The sequence below is a fragment of the Brachyistius frenatus genome, unplaced genomic scaffold, assembly GCF_029030835.1.
Source record: "Brachyistius frenatus isolate BFR_SWC_R1_liver_20210118 unplaced genomic scaffold, ASM2903083v1 Contig_49, whole genome shotgun sequence".
Taxonomy (NCBI): Eukaryota; Metazoa; Chordata; class Actinopteri; family Embiotocidae; genus Brachyistius; species Brachyistius frenatus.
The window spans coordinates 2178076-2205599 of NW_027210648.1; the positions used below are offsets into that span (position 1 = coordinate 2178076).

Below are 27524 nucleotides of genomic sequence, written 5' to 3' on the forward strand. Positions count from 1 at the left end.
CATATAACATGATCTAGTCTATATCTATATCTACAGGCCATGTAGGCTATATAGATAGTTACTTATATATAACTAGTTTACCATTCAGGTTGGTCTAAATGTACAGTAGTAGTAATACTACTAATAATACTAATAATAAGTGTAGTCTAATCCTTACTAAATGAGGTGTATAAACCAGACAGGGCATGTTTTCTTCTCCTGCTCCACCTCCAGCATCCATCACCAACATAGTGACGGGTGTGTTTAAGCTCCATTCATCAAGCCTCCGGAGTTTGGAGCCTCGCGGGATGTAGTCCGCACCGGTTGCCATGACACCAGCATCATTTAAAACGTATGCGACAACTGTTGGACGTTTCCCGGAGAGCCAACGGCCTCAGTACCAGCTCTGAACGTTGATGAGTGAGCCCGCCTGTAACGAGCTCTCTCCCCCTCCTCCTCCTCCTCCTCCTCCTCGTCGTCCGCTCGCCTCTTACGCAAAAAGCAGGGGAAGATTGTGATTTGCTGGACTCAGCCCTCCCTCCTCCGGGGGTAACTTATTACGGGAGTTTGCAGGCGGAGCCGGTTTCCCTGAGAGATAAATTGTGAGTGGTACAATTGGCGGAGTCGGGTACGAGACTGTCCTTTAGCGTTTCCTGTGAGGGACAGTTAGCAGTCTCAGCCAAAACTACCCCAACCGAAACCGCTGAAAACCAGTCAAACCGTTAAAAAAAAACCAACAACAACAACAAAAACAACAACACCTGGACGTAAACCGAGGAGTTAACATGTCGGGGAATAAAGACAGCGACGGCGGCTGGAAGACGTTTGTGTGGAACTCGGAGAAGAAGGAGTTCCTCGGCCGGACGGGGAGCAGCTGGTGTAAGTGCTCTTTTCTTTCTCCCACACCGACTAACCCGCGAACGGACGACGGCGGTTGAAGCGCGCCCGGCTGGAAATGGTCGCTGTTTGTTTTCCGTGTCCATTTCCTGAGCGTACAGACAGACAGACAGCACCTGTTAGAGCTGCCTTTGACGCGCTGCGTCGTGACTTCGGTTTTCAATGGAGGCTGTGTGGAAGTTCGGGGGTCCGTTAAACCTCCGCGAAGTCGCCGCTTTTCGCCCAGTTCGCCCGCCGGACGCGCTACAGGTCGAAGGCGGTCAACAATAAGGCCAATCAAAGAAGCGAAGAAACCAATTAACTTGCACTAAAAAAAAAAATTAATAAAAAATAAAAAATGTCTGATTTGTTGCTGGTAGCCGTTTGCTCCGGCTGTATAACGGCAGCTCAGACCGGTTTGGAACAGTTTGTTGTGGATGATGAATTGTAATAAGCGGTGATTATCGAGGCGGAGCCCCCATTCATTAATAATGGTCCTTTATGAAAAAGGTCATCTTGAAGGACAGTGTGTGCTGGGCCGGGACCGAAGCGGATCGTGGAAGTTGGGTCGGGTCGCCGTGTCCTTCTCCGGGTCAGCCGATTCTGGATTTGTAGTTTCAAATTTGAGTCTACCTAAAGAGTAGTAGAGAAACAGAGGACATTTTATTCCTCCCATTAATAAGCTGAGGAGCTAATATGTGGCTCCTATACACAGGCCTGGTTATGTCCCCCCTCCTCCCCTCCTCCTCCTCCTCCTCCTCCCGCTTTCACTCAAACCAAAGATTAATGGATTCAGCTCTAATCGTTTTAACCACTAGTTTCCAAGACTTTAAGACGGGGAATGCTTCTCTAATACGGTCAGCAGTGCTTGTTGATTTGATAGGATGACTACCCGCCATTATATACAACCCATTAAGCTCGCTAAACCGTTTTACAAATTAAGAAATGGTGTTTTTTTTTTTGTTTGCCTCCTCCTCCTCCTCCTCCTCCTCCTCCTCCTCCTTCTCCCTCCTCCTCCGGTGTGAATCACGGTCGGGTTCGGCCAGACGCCGCTCGGTAACACGGCGGAGCAGATCACGACTCGCCTGTCTCAGGGGCCGCCCCTTCTCCATCTCCCACTTATTTATTTATTCATTCATTTATTCATTTCCCTAAAAGAAACGACACCTCGGCGGGCGTGTGCTCGTTCGCCAGTTTAAATGGCTCGTTGCTCAACGAAAGCTTTAAATAAAGAAAAGAGTTTTTATGTGCGATGAAGGCCGGTTCGTCCAGGGACGTCTCCGCGGTGTGAGCCGGCGGTTCAAATGGCGAACTCGCTGGAGCTACTTTCAGGCGGAACATGAGACCCCCCCTCCCCCCTCCCCCCCCCTCGTGTTGTCGTGCCGTTAACGTGACCGGGGGACTGCAGGTCGACTCGGTGGGCGTCTGGTGCGGAGGCAGGGCGACGGCGCACTCGGTCGAAGCGAGCCATGTTGCTCTGAAAGCAACAGGTACGTGTTTGGCCTTTGAGTCGCTCGAAGCTTGTCCACTTTTATGAAGATCAAACCTGCGAGAAGGATCTCGTGTCCGTTTTCTGTTGGTTTGGATGTGAGGAAAACACGCCGGCGGGTCGTTTCGTCTCTGTCGCGTTTTCGACAGAAGCCGGCCTGCAACAGTTCAGAAAACCTCCCACACACACGTCAGTAAAAAAAAAAAAGAAAGAAGTGGAGCCATCGGGTGTGAATGTGAATGTGAATGTGGGGACGATTCCCAACACGCTGCAGCGGTGTGGTGGGGGAGGTGCTCTCCATTCAAACGGCCTCTCGCCACCACCAGGACTCGTTGCTGCGCTGTTTACACTGCTGGCCCCTCGCTGCTCATGTCAGGCCGCAAATGATGTGTTCGTGCTCCTGTCAGCCATCTGACTGACTACTAAACTGATCGTTCAGGTAACTGGCTGTGGATCGATTTAGGCTCAGATGCCCACAGAGGAGCTGAGAAATGTTCATAAAACCAAAATGAATCCTCAGGTGGCCGCTGAAATCTAACTGACGCTCCAAAAGGCAGACAAACTTCCCAAAGTCGGACACACCTGCACACACGTGGGGGGGGAGGGGGGGGAGGGGGGGTGTCTTTTGCAAATAGGACTGAGTGATCCAGCAGGTGCGGATGGCAGCGTGTTTATTTCTGAGGCGGTGTACTGTACAGAAATCACTGCGCATAAATGTAATCCCACACGAGCGTCGGCGCCCGACCTCCTTGTATAGTTTCCTTGTGAACAGGTGCATCACGGAGATCCGCCGCTGACGTGATCATAGGAAAACAGCTCACCGCGCATTTCCATGGGCAGCAGGTGCTGCGACAACTTGTAGCCGCGCCGGGACACATGAAAGCCCATAATCCAGGCTGGCCGCCTCCTTTGTGTCTGCGTTAGATTTATGTTGAGAAAGTTGAAAACATTTCCTCCCTCTTGCTGTCACGTGCACAGCGCCGCCGACAACGCAGCGCCCGTGTTTACAACAAAGACATGTTGCCTTTGATTACGTCTTCTCGATCGCATACGTTTGACCTGCTAAAACGGGACCGGAGCAACGCGAGCACGGACGAGCTGGTTGAACTCGGGCCCGGTTCTGGCAGGAGATTCGGTCGGAGGGTTTAACTTGTGTCAACCTGCCAAACCGGTTTCGCGGTGGCTGATTTGGACATGAACCTGGCAGCGGACAGACATTTTAGGAAGGCGCCATAGCGACAGCAAACACATCAGCAACGGGCGCAGCGGTGGCAGCGTTTAGGATCCCCGAATCAGAAACCACGAGGCACCGAAAAATGATCAAACGTGGAGGGAAATGGTGAATGAGATTTGTAGGTGGATGTGAATTCAGATGAACTGTTTCCTTTAAAAAAAAAAAGAAAAAAAAGAGGACAGATACACTGTTGGTTTTAGGATCAGACCTTTAACTGTTCATTTCAACTATTATTTGAGCTTGAATGTGAAAATACAAACCAAACCTCCAGAGGCACTCAGATCTATGACATCACCATCAAAAACACTTTCCCTCCAATCACAGCCATAGTGGGACATCTCCAGTTTTGGATACAAACAACAACAACAACAACCAGATGAATGTAATAAAAACTTCATTTCTGACGAGTAACATGCAGTCCACTGACAGTACACTTTCAACTAACTTTAACTGTAAAGTATTGATGCTTATCTTTCCCAGCGAACTGAACTAAAAGTAGGAAAACAAGAACTTTTAATAACAAGTGTGTGTCTGTCACAACAAGGTGAAAAAGGGCGTTTTTGTTCAGTTCAGCGAGGACAGTGTTTTTATGTCAAACCTATTGTGAGAGAGACGGTGGGGGGAGGGGGAGGGGAGGGGGGTCTGCGTGAGAGGTGGTTGTGGCTCTGACAGGAATGAAGTGACTCATCCTGTTGCACTGGATCTGCAGGCATCCTGCCGTTGCATAATTGGGGTAAATTTTAAAGTAGGGGGGGGTGAAGCCCCAGTTGTTCCACAACAGCTTCCAATGATGAGAAAAGAAAAGGATCCCACGGAGTGGCAGTGGTTTGTGGAGAATCTATTAAATGCTTTTCTTGAGGGTTTTCTTGTCTCCAGGACGTTTTAGGCGAACAGCCAGTTAGAGAGCGAAGACAACAAACTGGAATCACTTTTTAGGAAACTACTCCTCAGTTCTCACATTTTAAGGAATGAATCGAACGTATTCGATCAAGTTCAGCATCTTTTAGATCTGCTCCAATTAAGCGCTTATTACTGTGGTCTGTGAAAGCTGAACGACGTCTTTTAAATGTCTAATTTTGTGTGATCAACATTGTAAAACCCAAAGATGGAAAACTCACATTTAAGAAGCTCAAAACCGAAAACATTTGTTGTCCTCTCACTTGCAGATGAATCAGTTACTCGACTTACTTGTTGCAGCTCTGTGAATTGACATTATTCATGAACTGAACATGGTTTGTTTTTTCTCCCCTACAGTTAAAATCCTCTTGTTCTACACGATTTTCTACGGATGCTTGGCTGGAATTTTCGTCGGGACCATTCAGGCGTTGCTGCTGACGTTAAGTAACTACAAACCCACTTATCAGGACAGAGTCGCTCCCCCAGGTAAATGCATCTCCCTCACTCATTTCCTTTTGTCTGCACGAGTGATCTGCAGCAGTAACATCTGCTTCATCTGCTCAGAAGTTGTCACGCCGATCAGAAACGCCTGTGGGTTTGTCTCTGCCATGTTGTGGCTGCGAGTGTTTCCTGTCGTTCAGACTGACTGGTGGGGTTTGCCTTTAAGCAGCTCCTCTACCAGGAGTCTGACCTTAAATAGGTTCAGCCATTTTGTCCTTCACTCCTCTCAGCCAGTCAATGTTTCCTCCCTCGGGCTACAGGGGAACTAAAACGATTCATGTGTGCTACGATTATGCGTCGCAGCCGACATGTTTACATGCACAAGCGTGGTCAGAGTTTGTAGTTCACTGTTTGAAAAAAAAAGAAAAGAAAAAAAGATTAGGGTTTTTTTTTTTTTTCACAACTAAGAGGCCTCTAAGCTTGTTTTTTTCTTTCTTGGGGGAAAAAAAAATGTCTAATCTCTAATCTTGGGAGAAGTCACGAAGCGTCATCAAACCCCGCTGCACTACGCTACGAGTGTCTCCAAATGTCCTGCGAGCTCGTAGACAGATTTTGAAGCGCCCGGCCTCGTCTTGTTGTGCCAGTACGTGTTTGTACAGCACATGCTCCGGCCTTGGCGGTATTTTTAGCAGCCATTGTAGACGACCGGCTTGGTGCGCCCGCCGCCGCTCCGTCCGCCGCTGTCGACAATCAAAGATTAGCCCAGCGGAGCAACAAAGTAAGTGCGGAGAGCTTTGAGCTGAAGCGAGTTTCCAGTAGTGGCATGATCAAGGAAGCAGAGAGTAGTTAGTTTTTTTTTTTTTTTTTCCCCTCAGAGCCCGCCTCCCACTCCGGGGCTAAAAGTTTCCATTGTGAGAGAGACACACGTGAGAGTGGATGGGTGGGGGCGGGGGATTGGTGAACTTTCACAAGCCTCCACTGAAATGCAAATGTTACTTCTCCGTCTCTGTTGCACCGACAACTGGAAACCTGCTCAGATTCACGGCGACAAATAAACAGATCGGGCCGCGAAGGCCGGGAGGAGGGTTCGTGAATGTCTCGTTTCCTTTCACTCCTCTCACCCATCTCGGTCTCCTGACGCCACGCCTCGCTGAGGCCTGGTGCACAAGATGTGTGGAAAATTACTGCTGCAAAGAGCTGACAGAGACCATGTGAGGAAATCCCCAAGACCCTACATTGTCCTAAGATAATAGACCACAGACTCACAATAGCTCGCAGGACACGCACTGTTGCTTCTGTCAGGAGTTTCAGTGTTTTCACAAATTAAAAAAAACAGCTCCATTGTGTGTGTGTGTGTGTGTGTGTTTTTTTTTTTTAAAGTTGTTAGCATTTATAATTCGCCCATTTTATGTTATATTTTCTGACCAAAACGATGCGGTGTGTTTCAGGACTGTCACACACCCCGCGCTCAGAGAAATCTGAAATTTCTTTCAAGATATCTGATGCGACTACGTACAAGAAGTACATCGACAGCATGACGGATTTCCTGCAGCAGTATGAAGAAGCGCTTCAGGCTGATGAGATGAAGTTTGAGGACTGTGGAGGCAAGTATAAGCCAGTCGTACAGGGATGTAGCAATCATCGAGATCTGACAGCTGGATTTACATTTTTACATCTATTAACTTTAAAACACAACAGAATTATTTCTAAAAAATGTGCTTTCACAAAGACTGTTTCTTTGTGTGTGGTGTTCACTTCCACTTCCAGGTCTGATGTGTTTTCTTTGTTGCGCCTCTTTCAGCCACTCCTCAGTCCTACAGGGACCGCGGCCTTTTGGAGAGCAGCGCGGGGCAGAGGAAAGCTTGCCGTTTCCTCAAGTCCTGGCTCGGCAGCTGCTCCGGGGACAGCGACCCGACTTTTGGCTTCAAGGAGGGAAAGCCGTGCTTGATCGTCAAGCTGAACAGGATCGTCAACTACAGACCGAAGGTAGGTTTATCACGCTCCCAGCAACATTATAGAATTTATAGATGAATGAAACGAATGTTTAAAAAAAAAAAAACCCAGTGAAGTTTAAATGTAAAAAACAAAAAAGGGCTTTTTTTTTTTTTTTTTTTACTGTTTACTGTAATGTGTTATTCAGATTTTTCCTTCTGAACATGCGCCGTTTCTTTAAAGTGGAATTCCATCATTTTTACGCATCAAAGTTTCCCACAATGCAGCTGATGTGAAACTTGTATGCAGCGGTTCGTGGCTTCATCAGATAAATGGCCTCAGGTGATGTCACTGCTTCAGTTGTGTCTGTGGAGTTAGAAAGAAGTGATCTCACTCGCCCTCTGTAGCCCCGCCCCTCGTCTCAGCTCCACACCAGGCTCAAGCATAGACTGGATATAAAAAGGGAGACGTCGTCTCGGTGACGTCACCCGTACAATTTAAATGGGTTTGTTATAAAAAAAAAAAAAACAACATTGTATTTAATCGTCTTAAATGAAGTGAAATCACACGAAGGTGTTTGCAGGTTGCATCGTGTAAATCTTGGTTCTGCTGTCAGCCAGAATCTAATCAGACTCAACCCAACATCTGATCAGGAAGCTGTTCAACCATCTGTCTCTTTGTTCAGGGTCCCTCCACAAATAACTCGCTCCCAGATGCTCTGCAGGGCAAACCCCTCTCCAACCTGATCCCCATTTACTGCAAAAATAAGGTACGTTTCACGGCGCACCAACACCAGAACGACGGACGTTTTTTTGCCCGCGGCGTTAATTGTGTAAAAGGTTTGATTGTTTCTCACCTTCGACCGTCGCGTTTGCAGAGAGAAGAGGACGAAAGCAAGATCGGAGAGATCAAGTACTTCGGCATCGGCGAAGGCTTTCCCTTCCAGTACTACCCGTACTACGGCAAACTGCTGCAGCCCCAGTACCTGCAGCCCCTGGTGGCCATCCAGTTCACCAACCTCACCGTGGACCAGGACCTGCGCATCGAGTGCAGAGTGTTCGGAGACAACATCGACTACAGCGAGAAAGACCGCTATCAGGGACGCTTCGATGTTAAGTTCACGGTGAACTCGTGACCTTAGCCGCGATAAGCGCTCTCATTTTGAAAGCAAAACAAAATGTAGAGAGAATACAAGAGTTCAGATAAACACCACTAGTCTTTGAACATTCATAATATACAGGACCTACACTTAATCTGTGTGCTTTACACTAGCTTTTTCTGTGTGTTCGTCGAGGGTTAGAATGTAAAATACCAGAGTAGCAATAGCAAATATTTATTCTACTGTAAATGAAAATATTCCTGGAGCCGTGGGATGTCTTCATCTATTACTGTAAAACTGCAATTCCACTACTGACGTGTAGCGAGTTGTGTTTCTGTCCCCAACGTATTTCACCCTCACGTGGTTTCTATATATTTTTGGAGTGTCCAGTGCTGTAGTCCAGTCCTGTTGTCCAGTCCTGTTGTTATCTCTTCTGTCTTATGTCAGCTTTAGTGGTCCAAGGTGTGTGTGTGTGTGTGTGTGCGTGCGTGCGTGCGCTCGTGTCCGTGTGCCGGCGGCCTGTCAGCTCTATGTGAGTGCGTGGAGTGTGTTAATGTGCTCTGACTAACTGAAATACTAGCATGGTACTCTGAACCGTTAAGGCCCATGTTTGAGTAAATGACTTGCGCTCCATGGAATCTATATTTTGTTGTGTGCGTTTCTTTATCCAAGTTAGCTGTGGAAGGATCCATTTGTACACATTTTGTTCACCTTACGCGTTAGATATGGTTTGATGACATTTCTGTTTGATACTCTTACATCTGTTCCTTCTTAATTCTTTAGTGTAGAGCTTTGTGGGTCCAGCCTAGCAGACTGTCACCTCCATGGAAACAGTGGCAACTCAGTGCTTTGAAATCTGTTTTGCTGGAGACATCACGCGACGTGATGCAACTTACTATTGAATGTTTTAGCCATTTTCATGGTGGAAGAATTTTATATTTATGCAGTTGTACATTTTTTTTTTTTCAAAGTGTAATGTATGAATCCAATACCAAAGTCGCTGGTCAAAACGTTAGAGAACATCAGAGGCAATGCAGTATCCCGTGTAATAAGATGTTTAGTTGGTGTGAAAATACTTAATTCAATGTTGAAGATCAAAACACTTGTCAGGAGTCTGCTCTTGTCACTTTATTTAATCTGCATAAGGCTGAAACAATAAACAGAAAAATTAGACAACTGTGAAGTCTTTGAATATGTAGCGGGACGTGTTTTCTCTTCTGCAGTCATCCGTCCAAAATCTTGAAGAAATACTGCACCTGGAAAAGGAATTTAAAGGAAATGTATTTCAGTATTAAATTAAGGCTCGGTATCAGCCCGTCTGATATCAGAGCGGTGACGCTGTCAAAGCTCACAGAGTAAATTCCCCAATCTACAATCCTTTTCTTGGCCACTATGTTCCAGTCTTGGGAAAATGGCAGCTCAGTCCGTCACAGGCTAATGTTTAACAAGGAGGCATTTGTCCGGGCCACGGATCCGGAGTTTTCTGAACAATGACGCTCGATGGGTCAGACCCACTCCCTGCAAAACAATGGCTTTGTTTCAAATTCCTCCTGCCACTCTTGTTCTCCTCAAACCCAGTGTGATCTAAGATTTGTCCCGGCCCACGGAGCGCAGTCATGAGACCGCTCAGAGGACACGGCTTCACACAGTCCGGGCTTGTTGTTTTGGTTTTTTTTGGTTCTCGGCGAAACGCGAGGTTAGTAATTAATGCGTAGAAATGAAAGACAATGAGGAAACGTATTTGTAGGATGAGAGGAGCTCCACAGATGAATCGACGGTGGGCGCGGCCTGCGTGGACACGGAGGCCGCAACGCGCGAGTGTCACCCACCTCCAGGACGGCGTCTTCGGGGAGGTCCGTGCAGTGGACGGCGTTCTTCACTTGGTCTTTGCCGTAGACGGCTCGCAGCGTGGCCGGACGAAGGTGCCGCGCAATTTCCTGTTGGAACGAAAACATCTCGGTCGTGACGTCTGATAGAAACGTAGAATAATCATCTCATCGGCATTCAAACGTCATCGAACGGCACAGGGCCGAAGGCGGCGACGTCACACGGTCTCTTCCGTCCGCGTGTCAAAGAGTGTCGTGTGGACGACGCGAACATCCTGTTCCGCTGCGTGTTACTGAGACACACTGATTACTCAGCAGCTCAACATGTGATCGTAGAGGAAGTGGCACTCGACAAACCTTCCACAGGCTGTGGAGACAGATTATTAACTCTCACATCCACTTCTACATTTTGTAGATACAAAAACCACCGTTGACAAATCAAATCCAACCCAAGCTGTTCTCGCCAGCGTTCGCTTTCAGGAATAAGGAACGGATGTGTTTCATTGAGCAGGATTATCTAACGCAGCTCTAAAAGATTTCCTTTTCATCGCCCACATTGTGGTTTTTTTTTTTCTTCCAGGCAGCTCATTTATCTTAAGCGGCCCTCGAGTCCCTTTCAACATCAAACGCTCCCCAAGGTCAAAGCTGGGCCCCGTTGCCCTCTGTGCCTCCAGGAAACGCAAACCCTCCCACGGGGTCGGCCATCGGGGGGGGGGGGGGGGGCGACGTGTGAATACGTAATTCACCGAGACCACGGTTGACTCCGAAGCAGCGCGGGTGTTGCGCAACATGTGGTAATACTTCATCAAATCACGTGACGGTGATACGACGGTGATACGACCTACGCTGGGTTCGCTCGGTCTCGGCTGAGCAGTCCGATCGCGTCCTGCGCTCGGGGAAACGGTTTCCCGTGACGACGACTTCGTCCCGCGGTGGGTTATGAGAGCGCGCGCGCAAAAGGCAGGAACAAGTTTCCAGGTCATGAAGGAGACGAGCCGGCTTCTCGAAGGCCGTCGTCGTCCATTAAAACAAAAACCCGGTGGACAGGCAGCCTCCCAGTTCAAAGGACTGGACTGACCGAAGGGTGAAGGATCAGCTGTTTAAGCTCCTTTCCCGTGTAAGTTGAGGTTTTGGGCGAAGAAATGAATTAATGATGGTAAATTATGACGGAGCGTCTGATTATTACAGTTGAACCGGCACGATTAATCTGAAACGTCACGTTTCTCAATTTGAGTTATTTCTGTCTGATGTTTCTCTGAAACGGCTTCATTCAACCCCCCAAAATATTCTGATGACTTTCAGCCACGTTTCCGAATTTGGTCAAATTAACGGCGTAGTTTTAAACACATGTTCATGTATGTTTTCCATAAAGGCAGGAAAAGCTGCTCAGCATCAAGGTTTGTGCAGACACCTCACGAGGTCGTATTTTAACACCCGGTCTGAAGCACAGAAACTCTTCTGTTCGTTCATCGTTAGATGATTCGAGCGAAGAAGAAGAAGACTCAGTGTTCAAAGTTCTACTAATTTAATCGTAGTACAACCGTAGAGAAGAAACTGCTCGTAGGTGGTGCGCCTGTTTTATTTAGACGCGTATTACTGTTTTCATAACGCTCCCTTAAAATAAGTGAAACGTTGCTCCAGTCACTGAAGGGACGGTTTTTCTTGGTCAATCGTACGTTCGCCACAAAGCGGCTGACCTCAACTCACGGCCGCAAGGTCACAAAGCTGCCGGCTTGAATCCGAGTCTTCTTCTCTTCGGCGTCTCATTTTGTTGGAGAACTTTATCACAAAGTATTTGGCCTCACTTATCTGACCGACACCACAGGAGTAGTTCACTGTCATCCGGCTAACTGATCAGATGTTCGGTGCGGCGGCTGCAGTTTAGGGGGCGCTAGCGAGCCGTTTGGCCACGCCCACGTGGGAAACCACGAAGATATGTCGTCTTTCGCCCGGACTGACGCGTGCACCAAGTTCTGAGAGTTTATGAGTACATTAAAGCCGCCAAAAAGCCAACTCATTTCCCAGAAAATAATAATAATAATAATAATGATAATCCTAATAATTTCTTGAGAACTGTAATAGAGCCTTTCGCACCGCTCGGCGCTTTTGAACAAGAAGGAACAAAAGCAGCAGTCCATGATATTCCGTGGACCAGGGCCGTAACGTGACGGTACGACGACACAAAGCCGAGCGTCGTGTGCAGAACAAGCAGCGAGCCGGCAGCGAGCCGTTTACGTGCCACTTACCACATGACACTAAAGCCAACGATGGCAAAGGGGAATTAGTGGGAGATTTACTTAACGATAAAAGAACCCTTTGCAAGGCAGCGCTCTCTGTAATTGCATTAGTTACCCATGAGTGACCCACCGTCGGCATTTAATTTGATTTTAATGAGTCCCATAGTGGACCGGACCGACGCTCGTGACTGCTGGCATTTGTGGACGGTAACGGCTGAAGCAGGTTGACCCTGGTGTTCACGTGACCGTGCAGAATATCTGACCCGTCGCACGCCGCCGACCGTCCCACGGTGCAAAGACGCCGAACCGACGGGAACACGAGCATTGAGACTGTATTCCAAGTTTATTTGACTTCATTTATATGCTGTTGTTGTTGCTGCACATGAACAGTGTAGGAGGGCGGATCAAAACGTTCAGAGGCGGCTCCTGTTGCTCACCAACGGTGCTCCAGGAGGGGAAGCTGAACCTCGGTAGGCGTTGCAGGTTCCATCAACACCTGAGTTACATGTTTCAGTGAGCAGCGGTCCGAGCGCGTCGGCAGCTTCTCTGTGGAAATGAGCGCAGTGCCGAGCGAACGTCCCTGTCCCAAACCGGAGAAGGCGCACCGGCTCAGGAGCTCCTCATTGACACTGTCGGGGGTTTGTTCACCGTGAATTCACCCTCAGACCGTCAACACCCGAGTTCTCCTGCGACGTCCTGACGCCTCTGGAGGAAAACATTCGGTGCAAACAACCTAAACCGTGGCGCCACGTCGCGATTGGTTCTCCTACACGACAACACGCTGCTCGACCTCAACAGCACAATCGTTGCCTCCAACCCTCGACACTTCTCTCTGTTCCCCCAAATTCCACACGAAACCTCGATGTGTGCTTTCTGCCGAGGTCTCGGGTGAAGTGAGAAATCCCCACCAACGCCTGGCGAGTGGTCACAAAGACGTGTGGACCTCGGGGGATGAAAATACTGACGACAAAAAGGTTGTGGCTTCAATCATTACATGGAATGAAAACGAACGAGGCAGATTGATGTGCACAGAGCGGGAGGACGTCAGCGGTCTCGGTGATCCTCCGTCGTGTGCTCACCGAGGGCCTTTAAAACACGACTCGGCTGTCACACTTCCCCAATAAAACACAGATGACGACACAAGTTCACAAGTTCATGTGTAAGAGCCTTGATACTCTTCTATCTCGTTGGAGTTGATATCTTACTGATTGCTTCATTTCGTCATTTATTCTGTTATTATTGCCATAACTACACCTACCGGCTGTTTTATTTTCAGTCCATATAATGACTGCCGAGGTAAAGACAAACCTCAGCTTCTTGTCAAAATGTCCCACGTATGTAAAATGTCTCCCAATGAGGCAGAAGTTAAAAAGGAGCCGTGTGGATATCTGGTTTCAGTTTCCCCCATTAGGATCTTTTAGTGCACTAAATTTCCCCACAAAAGCATTGCGGGTCAAAAATGGATAGGAAAAGCATATTTTTCCCAGCATGACGCCTGAGTAGCAGCTTCGCCTGGTGTAAAAGGAAGTTGGGGGATATTTGAGCGCCTCTTACATGAATGGTCCACCGTACGCAGCCACGCCGTACGAAGCCGCTGATTAAAAAGGAGAGCGTGTGCTCGGAGAAGATAAAAGCGTGCGGCGGAGAGCTGGGGCGGGTCGGGAGCGGCTGACAGAGGACCGTTGTCTCCGTCCACTCTGATATCAGGACGCATCACAAGACAGAGCGGTCTCATGACTGAGGGAGCGGCGAGAGGCAGCCGAGGGTGTGGAGGTGTGAACACATGAAGGTCCTTTATGGGCAGATATGCGACGCCTCGTTGAAGGTGTCGCACGGCCGCGCTCGTTTCTCTTTTTACTCTCCTGCAAAGAAACACTGGAAGTAAATTGATTTGACCATCAAATCCACCAGATGAAGTGAGTCAGAGGTCAATGATTCAGCCCTTCAACCGCACAGTCCTGTTTATTCATACTACAGCCGTGTTGTTTATTGATTAGTCAACAGGGATTCATCAGTGCCCTATCCTTACCAAACAAATGACCCTCAACTATTAATATACAGTGACAGTGTCTTTGTCTCCAATCTGTCAGCCTGATGATGATGTCTGGACTGAAAACGTACCGTCCTCTGGTGTGACCCGTCGGTGACCCGTCGGTGACCTCAGCAGCTCGCCTCTGATAAACTGTTCCAGCCTACGACGTGTTCCTCTCTGAGATCTCAGTGGTAATCTCGTGTGCCAAACAGCTGAACTCCAGTGATGTTTGGCTGATTTGTCAGATAATACTGAGATGAGTCTGAGGTCAGCGAGTGATGAAGCTGCTCGACCTTCTACATTACATTTCATTTAGCTGATGCTTTTATCCAAAGCGACTTACAACACACTGATGGTTCACCACCGGGAGCAATTTAGGGTTCAGTGTCTTATTCAAGGACACTTAAGCATGTGGACAGGAGGAGCCGGGGATCGAACCACCAACCTTCTGATTAGTGTTCAACCCGCTCTACCGTCTGAGACACAGACTCCCCACAACAGTCCCGTTAGTCAGTAAAGGCTGAAGCAATCGAAGAGGTTAGCAGTCCTGGATGGAGGCAGAAGGCTCAGAAGAAATGAAGGCAGTTTATAGAAAGGTCTACTTGGAGTAGTCTGAACATATATACCAAATATATATATATATATATCATATGATAGCTGAGCCAATTACAATCTAATACATTATTTAAATAGATCCAAATAGTTTGACACTGCCCTTCTATTTTCTTTGTATCCCATATTTGTTTTGGATAAAGTTTGAGGACATTTAATCACTTCCTGCAAATTAAAGGACGTAAATGTCAAAATGTACAAACTGCTTAGAAACTAATAGGGTTACAAAAATGTAAAAATATCCAACAGTGGCGCGCTCGCTGTGAGGTTAATGGATCTTTTTTTTTAGGGCTGGTGAAATCATGTATGTGCATCATGCATATGATACTATATGTATATAGTATATGGTAATATACTATATGTATATTTTGAAAGATGATGCAGTGTCTGCACACAGGCTCTCTAAGTGTCGCCAGTAAGAAACCAAACAGGCAGATGTGGTAAGCAGTAAATTAACAGACGGCGGTGGACACGATTTCATTATTTTGGCGTCAATGAGCAGTGTCACGGTGTCATGTGACCTGGAAATCATTAGCTAATTAACTGACCCTTTTGTGCCTGCAACAATGTGTCTGTAGCCTGGAGGACGACGGCAGAGCACACAAGGAGAACACGCTTTGATGCAATAAATATCTGCATCAGAGGCGAGACAAAAACAAGCTGCACCATTTCATATTTTTCATAAGAGTCCGAGCTGAGTCACGGGCAGCTGCTGCACTCAGAGGGGAAACTGTGCAGGTGTGTAACACACACTGACTACACACTGTGTCGTCCCTGATTCTTGTTGTAGCCAAGCAGAAGGTCTTATCATTAGATTTCACATCACGCACCAGTACAGCCCTGCAGCTCTGAGTCCTCAGTACCCAGGAACATACACACACACACACACACACACACACACACACACACACACACACACACACACACACACACACACACACACACACACACACACACACACACACACACACACACACACACACACACACACACACACACACACACACACACAAAGCAAGTTCCCCCCTGACTTTACATTGTCTGATTGGGCTGTATATCACTTCTCATGTTCAGTTTGAATGATGAAAACTACGGAGCTTCTTCTTCATCTTCTGCTCGGCTTCAAGCCGCCAGCTTCAATTTCTTCTCACAGATGTATCCCTGACTTCATAATAAAAACTAGGCTCAGAAGATTTAGCTGAGCTTACAGGTATGCAACCTTGTAATTGGCTGAACTGGATCCACGCAGGGCATTAAAAAAAACTGAACCCTGCCGTTGCTGCTATCTTGTCTAAACAAGTTAACTTATGTAGCAGAAAGAGCTTAAATCCTAACGTATAAAAAAAAATATGACCTCTTAAGACTAACTACTAGAAACATCTGACCGTGTCATGCTGAACAACGTGAGAACTTTCATAAAGGTAGGACTCACTGCGGGGCTGCTGCATCACATTACTTTAAGCTTGGAAGTTACACGAGTTGTCTTTTTTCGTTGAACAGGACATTTAGAAAACTGCAGTCAAAAGGAAGCTGATGGACGGATAACCATTTGCATAAGATGTATTGATTTTCACTGCATTTTGATGTTTTATTTGTCGAGTCGGCTACGAGTGAAGAATATAAAGAAAAAATAGGAAATACTCACTGGATCAGCAGGCCCACAAAATTCCCTGAAGGTCTTGGGTGAGTCGGTGTCGTGGATCTCCAGGACCATGCAGGGTCCAGAGCACAGCTCGGTCACCATACCCTGCAGGTAGTGAGTGGAAATACAGCCACAATTCAAATCGTCAATCCGACTTCCTTTTGGTCATGAAAATATACTGAGGATAACGGCAATAATCAACGACTAAACTTCAAACATTTGACTGACAAACTCTGGCAGATTGTTACTCATCTGGATCCGTCCACCTTCACTAAGCTGCAACATTTAGCTTTAGTGTCATCAAAAGTAGCAGCTGACAGAAGTACGATGCGGGGACCTGCTGTGATGGCACAACAAACCAGTGTTGATACTCACAGGATACTCTGCAACGACGCCTTTGTACACTTCGTAAAATTCTTCTACATTCGCCCGGTCCACATTGAACTGTGAAAAGAAAATATCACTCATGAAAAACAAGCACGAGAAAGCAAAACAAAATATGGAGACGGCAGTAAAGGGAATTAAATACGAAAAAAAAAAAAAAAACGAATGGAGGAAGTAGCTTCATTCAAATGGAAATACTTAGTATGTGTTTTGAAACAGCTCAGTTATCATAAAAGCCTTTTGTAAATCCTATTAAACAATGAATAATGTATCAACAAGACTATAAAAGATGTGAAATTATATCCCTGGTGGGACAAAGGCCAATATGAATCTTTGATATGCACTTTATTCCCATTAATGTGCAACACGCTGTGCATGCAGTGATGAGGCAGTGATTGATTTATTTTGTCCTACTGCATCACCTCTGATGGGGCAAAACCAACGCACTGAGGTCACCGTTTACATCACTGATGCAGAGCTCAATTATGAGGTCACGGTAGGTCAGAGGAAGCCGACACAGAGCAACGTATTACGTGAAGGCATCAGTGGAGCGGAGATATATGGACCTGTGTGACGTATGAGTGAAACGAGTGCAGCAGACGGACGAAACACGACAGCACAAACTTCTTACCATCTGAAGAGCTGAGATTTCAAATCCAGCTGCAGATATGGAGTTGAGGATCCTCCCAGTCAGACCTGTGGACACATCAGAGCGTTCATATCTCCGGGCTTTTATGAGCTGAGTTTACACAGATCGACAAATGAAGCGTTTAGTGCCACAATAAAGTCTTGGGTGGCGTCCAAAACAAATAACCTCTGAAGCAGCAGTCACAGTTAAACAGATGAATAAAATACCCCTGTTCAGATGTTCAGAGTCGTGACTGAATGTGCTGCATCTCCTATTCACACATCCGTTTTATCCTACGTTGCAACGACCTCGGTGTCTCCTTTGGACACAGTACAGAGGGATTGTCTTACACATGTCCCGCCTATTAGAGGAGACATTATTTTCGTCCAGACAGTGAAGCCGTTAAGAGAGGGAGATACAGAGGTGCACCTCTTGTCACCGTGGCAATGCGTTACTGTAGAAACGGTACAGCTGCAGCGTCAAAGGTGCAAGAGTGACCGTGAAGGTCAGACTGCTGCCGACACATAATTGAACAAGGTCGCCAGTCTCATAACCTCATTCTGACATCCTGATAAAAAAAAAAAAAAAAGAAGCTCATGTCGTCATCAGACGGGACACTTTGCGTTCACTGTAAAGGCTGCAGTGTGTCATCGTGACTTTCCCCGTGGATGAATGTTTCTCTGGTTCAGTCACAGTCCAGTTCTGTGTGTTAGGTAAGGAACCACCTCCCGAGTCCTCCGTGCCCTCCCCAGACAGCAGTCGGCAGCCTGCCTAGGATAGGCACACACTCAAACGCAGCTCCCAAAAGCAGCTGGTGCTGTTGCTAGGAGATCCTATTCTGGGTGCCTGGCAACAGTGGCTTCTCTATTCTAGTCATGTCTGAGTGCATTTTCAGTTACAACTTCCTTTATCGCCGCTGTGATTGGCCATTTCCTGGACACGTAGCCGTCACGTATGTTAGCCTCTTAAGTTATCCTGAAGGGGAATCGGAGCGAGCTTTTTGAGGCTATTTGTCTTTGTCCTCAGCTGGACAAACAACTCAGACTGTTGGTACTATTTTTGGCTCAGACCAAATATGTCACCTCACGTCTGAAGGTTAAAACAGGGGTCGTGGTGTATTTTGAGCGATTCAGGATGTTTCTAACAAAACAACTCACCTGTAAGCCTGCAGACTTGATACAAGACGGCTCTGATTAAAACTGACTGAAATATAACGTCCAGCAGACTTTAATTAAACCCATCAACAAATTACAGAGACAACAATACCTTCTGGTTTGACTCTGTAAGGTTGCATAAACTCCTCCTCAGACACAGACATACTGCAGAAACCCTGAGACAAAAAAAACACCGGTTTCCCATGTTTTTCCACATGGGACGCATGTGATCACATGTATGACACATGTTTACCACATGTTGCAACATACGATAACGTGTGTAAAATATGTGGAAATGTTTTCAGATGGGAATCTACATTACACACATTACACCATACATTGTTTTCTAAAACGTTTCTCGTGTGCAACATTACATGTGTATGTGGACTGAGGTCATGTGTTGCTGCATCTGATTGTGAGTTTAACGGTTGGTGACGCCCCACAGGCAGACCAAGCATGCCCATCCTCACTTTTACTTTCATAGAATTTTTCTCACAACAAAAATTTTGAACGTGTCAAAGCAGGAAAAGCGCCGATGTAATAACATCATGTCAACATTAACGATGGCTACGTTCCATTTAGGTGCGGCAGGATGTCGTGTCAGAGCACAGCATGCACAGTATGGCCCTGACACACACACACACACACACACACACACACACACACACGCGCGCGCACACACACACACACACACACACACACACACACACACACACACACACACACACACACACACACACACACACACACACACACACACACACACACACACACACACACACACACACACACACACACACACACACACACACACACACACACACACACACACACACACACCACACCACACACACACACACACACACACACACACACACACACACACACACACACACACACACACACACACACACACACACACACACACACACACACACACACACACACACACACACACACACACACACACACACACGACACACACCACACACACACACACACACACACACACACACACACACACACACACACAGACACACAAGACACACACCACACACACACACACACACACCACACACACACACACACACACACACACACACACACACCACACACAAGCCACACACCACACACACACACACACACACACACACACACAAGACACACACCACACACACACACACTCTTTCATAGCTCTAAGTGTTCTTCCATGAAAGGAACAAAATAAACCTCGTACAGAAGAATACAATTGATGATATAATTTCTGTTGCTCCTGTTGAATAAACATTGCAGCTACGATGTCGATCTCATTATCAAAATGTCATCTGAGCTCGCAGCGTTCCAGCCGGGTATTTGTTTGTGATAAAAAAGAACTGGTTCCATGATGAGAAGGAGATAAGTGTTTTGGAACAAAGTCATACTAACAGCTCTGTGAGGCTCGATGTGACACATCAATGTTGACAGTGTTTACTACTTTAGCTTTGAAGCATGTAGCTCACTTTTGCTAATTATCGCTAAACACAAAGTACAACTGAGTCCGATGGGAATGTTATTAGCTTTGCAGGTATTTTGGTCATAACTAAAAGTAACAGACTGGATGGTGGCAGCAGAGGAGAAGCCAGAGGTCTCACTGACCTTGCCACCACCAGAAATAGAAGTCCAAATCAAATTTTAAACAAATGAGCATTGAGGACAAGCACTCAAGATCAAATCAGGGATACAAATTGAATTAATGTACACGGGGCCCCGGTGAGCCTGTTTATTCTGATGCACTCTGCTTGGGTTTATATGTTCAGAACAACGTGTTCAGGTCTCTCTTCAGTCAACAACTTTGTGCGCGCATACTTCAGCTCTGTCCAGAGAATTTCACATTTCACAGGTCAGAGCTCTAGCGGCATGCTCCATGAACAGGGATCAGGGCAGGGATTTGGAAAAAGCCAAAGCCAAATTTGGTAACCATGTCGGGCTTTTGTGGGACACAAACACGTTAACAGCCAGAGGCGCAAGAGATATAGAAGTCCGTGCAGCTGCATAACACAGACAGATAGTATATATATGTAAATAATGTAGACATAATGTGTAGTATTATTGATAATGAAGGTAATATCTCAGCACATATGAGCTCCTTACCTTCTGATACAGCGTGAGGTTTGATGATGCAGCATGTGCAGTCTGTATAGATGGCTGTGTTGGAGGGACCGAGGCCTATTGTGGAAGGGAAAAAAAACTCCAGCTCCTAACAAAACAAACAAATAGAAACACTTTACTGGGCAAAATCATTTCTGGGAATGCAGCGCTTTGGCCATGAAGCAAACGTGAACACGAGTCAGGTTGAGAGGTTAGCTTCACATCCTCACTTTTGCTGCTGCAGCAATTGAGTCAGAGCCGTGCCCGACGTTTTTGACGCCATCTGTTCCAAACTGGGCACGGACACTCTGCGGTGCCTCCCTCCGCGCCACAGCAGAGTCCATCGGTCCCAGGAGCCTCCTCCAGATTGACATGGCCTCATCACCCATCAGCTCCATGGCAACCACCGGGCCCGAGGACATGAACTGCACCAGGTTACTGCAAAATGGAGCAACGCCGGCATCACGCAAATGGAGAAGCTGTATTAAATGAGCTCAAATGTCACCGCCGTGTTATTAGAGTCATCGTCACAGGTTGTGTTCAATGACAGCGCGCCAGCTGTCAGAACTTTTCTCTGCTCAGATCTGGCAAATCATTTACGCAGGCACTCACTTGAAGAAAGGCTTTGACTGATGTTCCACATAAAAGTCTGCCGCTTGGCTCCTGTAATGTAACAAAACCATAAACTAGAGTTAATCAGTGGCCAAATGATCTTGTGCTTTCAAAGTGAACTCCATGTACCAAACTACAGACAAAGCAACAGTCAATGATATTTTTGTGTGCTTCAGCTTTTTAACTATTTTGGAAATAAAATAACAACCAACAAGGACACCAATGTCTTGTTCTTGCATTTTTTGGAGGTAAATTGTGCGTCTTTTCCACCAGGATCCTGTATTTTTCTAACATAATTTGACTCCTATCAGTCAGATCTTGATATTGGGGAGTAACATTAAATGTTTTGGGTGCAAAGAAAGAGAAGTGATATTGGTAAACTGGTACAAGTTACAGATAAATATTTTAAGACTAATTCTACTAGATTACTAGAAAAAAGTTTAATATCCAGAAAATTAATAAAACAATACAGATGCCATATTCTACTTTTTCTAAATATGTTGAGTCAGTGTGTGAAAAATACAATTTTTGTTAAATTCGACTACTTTTAGGACAACCAAAATAATAAATAAAGGCTTCAGCTTTTCTCCAACCACAATTGTATTACACCAAATGTTTAAAAGTGTAATTAAATAAATAGAATTTGAAAAATCAGCGCTCACGCCACATGGGCACAAATGTCATGAACAGTGTGTCCCCAGTCCGATTCCTGGCCGGCCGGACCTTTAACTGCATGTCATTCCCCTGCTTTTCCCCCAACACCGAGTATTTGTACATTTTATCGGGCCCAGATATGTCTGAGCTGAAGATCGGTTTGATACTGTGATTACACCGTGAATGAGCACCTGATAAAACAGTTAGTAGTTAATTAAATGCCAACCTCACTTGTCCCTCGGCATGCCATATGTTCTGAATGTGTGTGAGAAAGCCGAGCCGTCCATCTGTTTAAATGAGGACGCTGGCAGTAAACAGCCTGTGTCTCTGGTCTCTGACAGGAGTTTGTCTGATACATTACCTCAGTATAATTGTGTTATTATTATTAGACGCTCTGCAGGGAGGCTTTGACCTTACCATGTAAGCTTTGTCATTTTGGCTTTGGTCACGATCAGGTTGGAGGAGTATATCAATTCAAGGATATCTCCCACCTTGGTAACTACATCAGGCTTTATCAAAGCAAGAGTTCTGGGGGGAAAAAAAGGGGAAAAGAGTTGATTGTACAGCATCAGATATCGCAAGTCAACAGGAGGATACTTGTCAAGATCAAGAAGATAAACGCCCTCCAATAATGTACAATAATGTGTGTCGGGTGTCCTTTTTTGTGTGTACGGGACAGAATGCACATTTTGTCCATAGCAAACAGAAAACAACAATCATTCTTGTGTATTGATCTGATATTACCAAATTTACAGTCACTTCAGAAAGTATTCAGTCCCCTTTACTTTTTGCACAATTTATTGTGTTGCACATTTCAAATGGATATTTTTTTACCCAGTCAATAACCTATAACAACAACAGAAAACATGATTTTCAATCAACAACTGAAATTTCTCATCTGCAAAAGAATTCCGTTCTTATTTTAGCACTATGTGGTCGTCACTTGGGGGGTCTGTGGCTCAGACGGGCGAGTGGGTTGAACACTAATCAGAAGGTCGGTGGTTCGATCCCCAGCTCCTCCTGTCCACATGCCTAAGCGTCCCTGAGCAAGACACTGAACCCTAAGTTACTCCTGATGGTGTACCATCAGTGTGTGAATGTGCTCCTGATGGCAGCGCCTTGCATGGTGATCTGTCTCATTAATGGGTGAATGGGAAAACCATGTTAAAGCGCTTGGAGACCAAAAGGTGATAAAGCCCTATACAGACCATTTACTTTGGCAGCACTTCCAGCTGAGAGTATTCTTGGTCTCCAAAATGTTTGCACACCTAAATTTGGTCTCTCCACAAGGTTTAAGTCTGGGCTTTGGTTGGATTATTCAGGACAGTCAGAGATTTGTCCTAAAGACACTTCAGTGTTATCGTAGCTGTGTGCTTCAGGTCATCGTGGTGCTGAAAGTTGAACAGTCATCTAGTTTCAGGTCTCTGTGCTCTGGAATATTTTCTATTTTTAAAGGACCTCTCTGCATTTGGCTGCATTCATCCTCCTTTCAATCCGGACCACTCTCCCTGTTCTACAGAAATGTTTGTCTATTCATATTAGATATTTTCTTCTCACACTATCAGAGTTCTTTAAATGCTGTTTGGCAAACTCCAAGTTGGCTGACATGGCACAATAATGGTCTGACTGTTACAGTGCTGCTGAGGTGTTTTTCCTTCAGGCAAGTTCTCTGATCTCTGCAGAGGACTTCTGCAGCTCTGTTAGAGTGGATGTTTGGATCTTGGTCAAATCTATGATTAAGGGCCTTCTTGCTTGTTTGCTCAGTTTAGCAGGTCTATGAAGAGTCCCGGTGGTTTCAAACATTTTCCATTTTACAGTTGATGAGACCACTGTGCCCATGGGAACAATAAAACCTTTAGAAACGGTTTCAGATTCTTGCCTTGATCTATGTGTTGCCGCAGCTTTAATGCAGAGTCCTACAAGTGAGTTCCTTTGACTTCATGACTTGTTATTTTGTACTGAAGTATGAATTGTGGGACTTTAATGTTCAGAGATATGTGCCTTTCAAACCTCTGTTCAATCAATTCAGTTGCTAAGAGGTGGACTCCAGTCTAACTACACAATTCAACGATTATAAAAGTTTTTGAGACAAATTTGCAAAAGAAAAGTGTGCGAAAAGTGGAGAGGTCTAAATACTGTCTGGAACAATTGTAGATGATAGTTGCTTGTTAATTCAATATTTTATTAAAGCACAGCTACTGGTTTTGAAATGAAACTTGAACCTTTGCCTATTTTGTTCAATAGAAATATAATATTAAAAGTGTATTATTCTTTTTAACCGAGTCAAATGTCAGGTATTGTTATGTCTCCAGTTTTGAGAAATCCAGAGTGGTAAGCATTCATAATAATAATAATAATAATAATAATAATAAAAATAATAAAAGGCATAAAATGTGATGCATCAAGTTAGTTCTCATCATCCTCAAGTTAGGAAGACATGAGACTGAAATCATAATGATTGCACTTACATTAGACATTTGATTGACTGCGGTTTAACAGCAGTTGCTACGATAAACATTTAATAAGAATCTAAAAGGACCGTCCGTTTAATGATGACAGTGAATCAGCATTAAAAAATATTTAAACTATCAGGCAACAATATCTTTAGCACAATCTTTATGATACTAAAGACTAAGTGCAGTTGAGCATGTGGGTGTGTAATGTCTGTGATTAATTACAAATTACAGGAGTATTATTTAGTGGCAAGGTCATTACTTTGCAAATAAGGGAGCTCATAGCTTTGAGGTATGTAAATGGAGGGTAATAAGAAACTTATCACACAGCAATCATACCTTTCTTTCTTGCTGCCGAGTTGGTTTGCCGTGTACTGATCTCCATACTCAATAAGATTTAGCTGCCGTGAGAACACATTCACACGATTCCCAACGAACAGGTCCTCCTGGTGGATGTCGTCATATTTGGTCTTTTTCAAAAATACCCGCTGGTTCTTTACGTCAAACTGAAAATGAAAACAAATGATGATTTATCAAAAAGGAATCTAAATAAGTATTTGTATATAAGGGCCAATTAAAAAAACACTACAGCTACAAATACAAAAATAACTTAAACATTCAATAACATAAATTGCATAATCTGTTCTGGTATCAAAGTTTAATCCCTACACTGTCAGTGTCACGCACATGTAACCGATTTAAAGAATACATTTACATTTTGCCCTAAAGGTCCTCTTAAATATTCTTATTATGGGTCAAAAGATTAATAAATTCTGCTTATAGCAGCCTTGACTTTAAAAAAGGCCAAAAAAAGATGAAGCGGCCAAGATTATTAAGCGTGGCAGTAAATGTGTACCATTTCCACGGAGCCATCTTTGGGATAGTAGAACAGTTGGTAGCGCCGCAGCAGAGCTGCAGTGGGGTCATACCACTCTGTAAGAAAGGCGAAACGATCCTCCTGAAAAGAAAAAGTCAGAACACAGATTGACTCAGATACGTGCCGCGGATAATCCATGCTGAACTCAAGAGGGTATTAATATGAATGTGATGCTTTAACAACCAATATTGAGATATTTATGTGAAATATATTTGTGAAGGCCGTAGTCACAGATTGAGACTTAAAGAATGATTTCACAATGACTACAAGTGAGAAGAAGGGAAATCCTGATTAGTGTGAGTGCACATAGAATCAAGTTTATTTGCATGTTTTAGTCCATTTCTACAAATCTGATATACTTTACTTACATTAAATCACAATACTTGTTTCTATTAATTCTTCTTCAGTGCATATTTCTGCTGTAAAGTAACGCAGTGTAGTCTGTTCAAATCTAACTGACGTCTACACAACCACACAACAAGTACGTCATTTTAACGAAAATATAGAATAACCTGTAGTTTATTTTGATGAATAAACTAATTAAAGTACGTTTCAAGTCACTACAAGTTACTTCCAGGCATTAAGGTACAAAATATAGGGTTTGAAGAACCACCATATGGGAGGTTTTCCATATATTTAGCAAGTCTGGCTACGGAAGAACTAAAGATAAAAAGTTTCAGGAAACTTAACAGCAGCTTGTTTTACTTTCTATGAGAGAAATGTTGAGACCTTGAGCTGTTTGCAGTGATTGTAAGTTGCAACAGTGCTGACTTGATGATCTGGCATCAACACGTTCACTTCGCCCTGTCATCCAAAAACAATGAACCTGCAGTGGACTCTTCATAATCACTGACACTGTCGGCTCGTAGCAACATGACATTACGTTTGGCTTCCAGTACTTTCGATGCAAGATGGTCAACCATAGGAGCTTTTCCTCAAAGTGCAAAGTCACACAAGTCAGATGGACGGCAGACTCCGTCCAACTAACCGTCAGCCTGAGTGTGTCTGTGGGGGGGGGGGACCAAGGTGGGACCAAGGGGGGACAGTGGGACCAAGGTGGGACAGTGGGACCAAGGGGGGACAGTGGGAACAAGGTGGGACCAAGGTGGGACCAAGGTGGGACCAAGGGGGGACAGTGGGACCAAGGGGGGACAGTGGGAACAAGGTGGGACCAAGGTGGGACCAAGGGGGGACAGTGGAACCAAAGCTCCAACCTGTTTCTTAAGGTACTTAAACAGAACAGGTGTTCACTATATATATATACATATTGAAAGGTTATATATATATATATAAATTGTTTTTCCTCTCAAAGGTTCAAACGTTATTTCCCAGAATCGTCATTGTTGAGTTTCCGTTTAAACTACAGGAGAAAAAAATATATATTTTTACGTTATATATATATATATACGTTGTATATATATATAAAAACCTTTCAAGAGCAAAGTAGCCAACGTTTAACCAGTGATCTAATATTTAATTCTCGCCGGTTGTATGTGCTTTAAAACGATAAATCACTGGTAACTCCGACGGGTCGACCACCCAAACGTGGACCTCCACGTTACAAGTGAATGAACTGAAAACACATTATAATGTTTTATTATTATTATTATTATTATTATTATTATTATTCAGTGAACGAGGATTTGAACCACATTAACAAACACTAATGCAGCTTTATTTATCTGACCGTGAACTGGCTTTAAAACTCACCCACACACACGAGATAATCAGACAACTTATTTACCACCCATTGTTATCGTTATAAAAGTGTACATTAATAGTAGAAGCGACTTAAATTGTCCATATTTTGAGAACTAACGTGGTTTAAGTTTGTCGCCTTATTGGACCGTTAACGGTTGCTATGCTAACGCTAGCAAACAACTGGTAGTTTGGTGCGTTCACGCTCCAACCTTGTTGTTTACCTGCTGCCAAACAACATTTCTACACCTTTGACACGGAACAAGTGAATCTCTACTCACCATCTTATCTCTACTTACCATCTTTAACAAGTTACCAAACTCTTACGTGACCTAACGCTGTCAGCTAGCAAGCGTTAGCTATCCCGAGTCGCACTCCGTTTCTATAGTAACTGTAGTGTCAAACCGAGGTGCGTTCAGGGAACGTTTGTGGTTGTCGTATCAATTCAATTTGTGCAAATACACCTCGAACAGTGATGTGCAATATTTTTCACGTTTGTTTGTTTTCTTGTTTTATTTTTTTTGGCCGTCATTAAAAGGTTTAAAAGTAACGTAAATGATATCCTCCACAGAATAGTGTGGTCATACACGTTAGATGTGCAACGTAGGTTAAATATACATCCGTGAATATTATTCACCGGG

At 44.9% G+C, this 27524-nt stretch overlaps 2 protein-coding genes across 4 annotated transcripts; one reads left to right on the forward strand and one right to left on the reverse strand.

Moving 5' to 3' along the window:
* The first annotated feature begins 537 nt into the window (after nt 1–537).
* On the forward strand, nt 538–9123 carry atp1b1a (ATPase Na+/K+ transporting subunit beta 1a). Its single transcript, XM_069704102.1, has 6 exons — nt 538–858; nt 4833–4961; nt 6365–6520; nt 6718–6902; nt 7534–7617; nt 7726–9123. The coding sequence occupies exons 1-6, from the start codon at nt 765–767 to the stop codon at nt 7981–7983; spliced, it is 906 nt and encodes a 301-aa protein (XP_069560203.1). The 5' UTR covers nt 538–764; the 3' UTR covers nt 7984–9123.
* nme7 (NME/NM23 family member 7) lies at nt 9061–27268 on the reverse strand. 3 transcript variants are annotated; one of them, XM_069704099.1, is made up of 12 exons: nt 27183–27268; nt 25165–25266; nt 24648–24814; nt 22273–22383; nt 21202–21252; nt 20820–21027; nt 20593–20698; nt 17312–17376; nt 16672–16740; nt 16300–16401; nt 9777–9884; nt 9061–9203 (listed from the first exon to the last, which is right to left on the reverse strand). In XM_069704099.1, the coding sequence occupies exons 1-12, from the start codon at nt 27183–27185 to the stop codon at nt 9171–9173; spliced, it is 1125 nt and encodes a 374-aa protein (XP_069560200.1). In that variant the 5' UTR covers nt 27186–27268; the 3' UTR covers nt 9061–9170. The 3 variants fall into 3 exon arrangements, with proteins under 3 accessions (XP_069560200.1, XP_069560199.1, XP_069560198.1); XM_069704098.1 differs by having other exon boundaries at nt 27165–27261; XM_069704097.1 differs by lacking the exon at nt 27183–27268 and having other exon boundaries at nt 25165–26201.
* Nucleotides 27269–27524: the final 256 nt, after the last annotated feature.